The sequence below is a fragment of the Wyeomyia smithii genome, chromosome 3, assembly GCF_029784165.1.
Source record: "Wyeomyia smithii strain HCP4-BCI-WySm-NY-G18 chromosome 3, ASM2978416v1, whole genome shotgun sequence".
NCBI lineage: Eukaryota > Metazoa > Arthropoda > Insecta > Diptera > Culicidae > Wyeomyia > Wyeomyia smithii.
In genome coordinates this window covers 27,971,531-27,972,907 of record NC_073696.1, presented here as the reverse complement: position 1 = coordinate 27,972,907, position 1,377 = coordinate 27,971,531, and the positions used below count along the sequence as shown (strand labels likewise).

Genomic DNA, 1,377 nt, shown 5'->3' with positions numbered 1-1,377 from the left:
GAAAATAGATATCCGCAATCACTTTTGGCGACTAGTTACACTTTTTAAGGAAATCTTGAAATTAATAATTGAAGCTCATTCAAAATATACCGCTAATCAATTTGTTTAAAATCATTCAACAACTGTCACATGTCCACAAATATTCGAGAAAGAAGCTGAGATTTTTATCACATCGTTTGTTGATCCTTTTTTCTTTACCAAGTACCAGGAGCCGGAGCAAGATTCAGCGACTTCTGGTTGAGAGCATGTCCAACTAGAGGAGCCTTGTGAACCGCTCCTCGGTTGGCAGCGACGTACGAAGCGGCATGATGAACTGGGGCCACAACGGCACCATGGTTCCAGTGAGCATCACCGTGATAGGCTAGAGCAGGAGCACCCCAGTGACCATCCCAGCTATTGTAGGCAACGGCGGCCGGTGCGTATCCCCAATGATTGTCGTGAGCGTTAGCGTAGGCCCAGCTGTGATGATCATTGGACTGAATGACGGTTGGTGCTCCGTGATGGGCAGCATATGTCACTACGGGGGCGACGGCGGCGTATCCGTGATGACCGGCGTAGACCGCTGGGACGTACGATCCTTTGATGGTGATCGCCATCAGGGCAACAATGACTGCAACTGCGATGAACTACAGGATACAGAAAAGAAAACATTTTTAATAAATTTGTGTTTCGAAAATAACTCGAGAACAAACCTTCATGTTTATTTTTTGGAGATTGACCTGTTGTTGGCTACTTGAGCGCTGATTAAATTGTGATTGAGGTTGACGAAAAATCGACGATTTATAGCACCGTTTTGGTTCCCATCACTACCGATAGGAATGCAGCCTTTCACAAAATTAACGGCTAGAAGCAGTTATATTGCTTGCATTTTTTTCGTGGTCAATCCAAGACGTATATCTGGTTGTTTAATTTATCTTGAGCAAAAGCTCTTCCGTATCTACTTTTTGCTAACACAGTAAAATCTGGACATACTCATACTTTAATGCATGTATAGGCAGATTAAAAAAAATTTAATATTCATTAAGGAAAAACCACTTTCTATCATTGTAGATAATTAACAAGACAGTTGCAGTAGTTCTTTTCAGGTAGACATTAAAACTAGCACTGTTAGCAAAAAAGGATAATTTAATAAACCAACAATTTTTGTGCCGTTGTTAATAAATTTAAATATTGTAGATATACTCTCTAACCTTCAAAAATTCTTCGTAGTTAGATTTCGATTCCCGCTAGCCAACGCATTGTGGTTCAAGCCTCAATGTTGTGCGAAAAAAAATAACTCTATAAATCTCTGCATGAGTAACTGTGAAACGTGTAGAACACATAGAAAAAAAATTAATTTCATCGAGTACTGCCTTAGGATACTATTACAACATTTTT

At 39.9% G+C, this 1,377-nt stretch overlaps 1 protein-coding gene across 1 annotated transcript; it reads right to left on the bottom strand.

Moving 5' to 3' along the window:
• Positions 1-15: 15 nt before the first annotated feature.
• On the bottom strand, positions 16-816 carry LOC129732270 (adult cuticle protein 1-like). Its single transcript, XM_055692987.1, has 2 exons — positions 693-816; positions 16-626 (listed from the first exon to the last, which is right to left on the bottom strand). The coding sequence occupies exons 1-2, from the start codon at positions 696-698 to the stop codon at positions 195-197; spliced, it is 438 nt and encodes a 145-aa protein (XP_055548962.1). The 5' UTR covers positions 699-816; the 3' UTR covers positions 16-194.
• Positions 817-1,377: the final 561 nt, after the last annotated feature.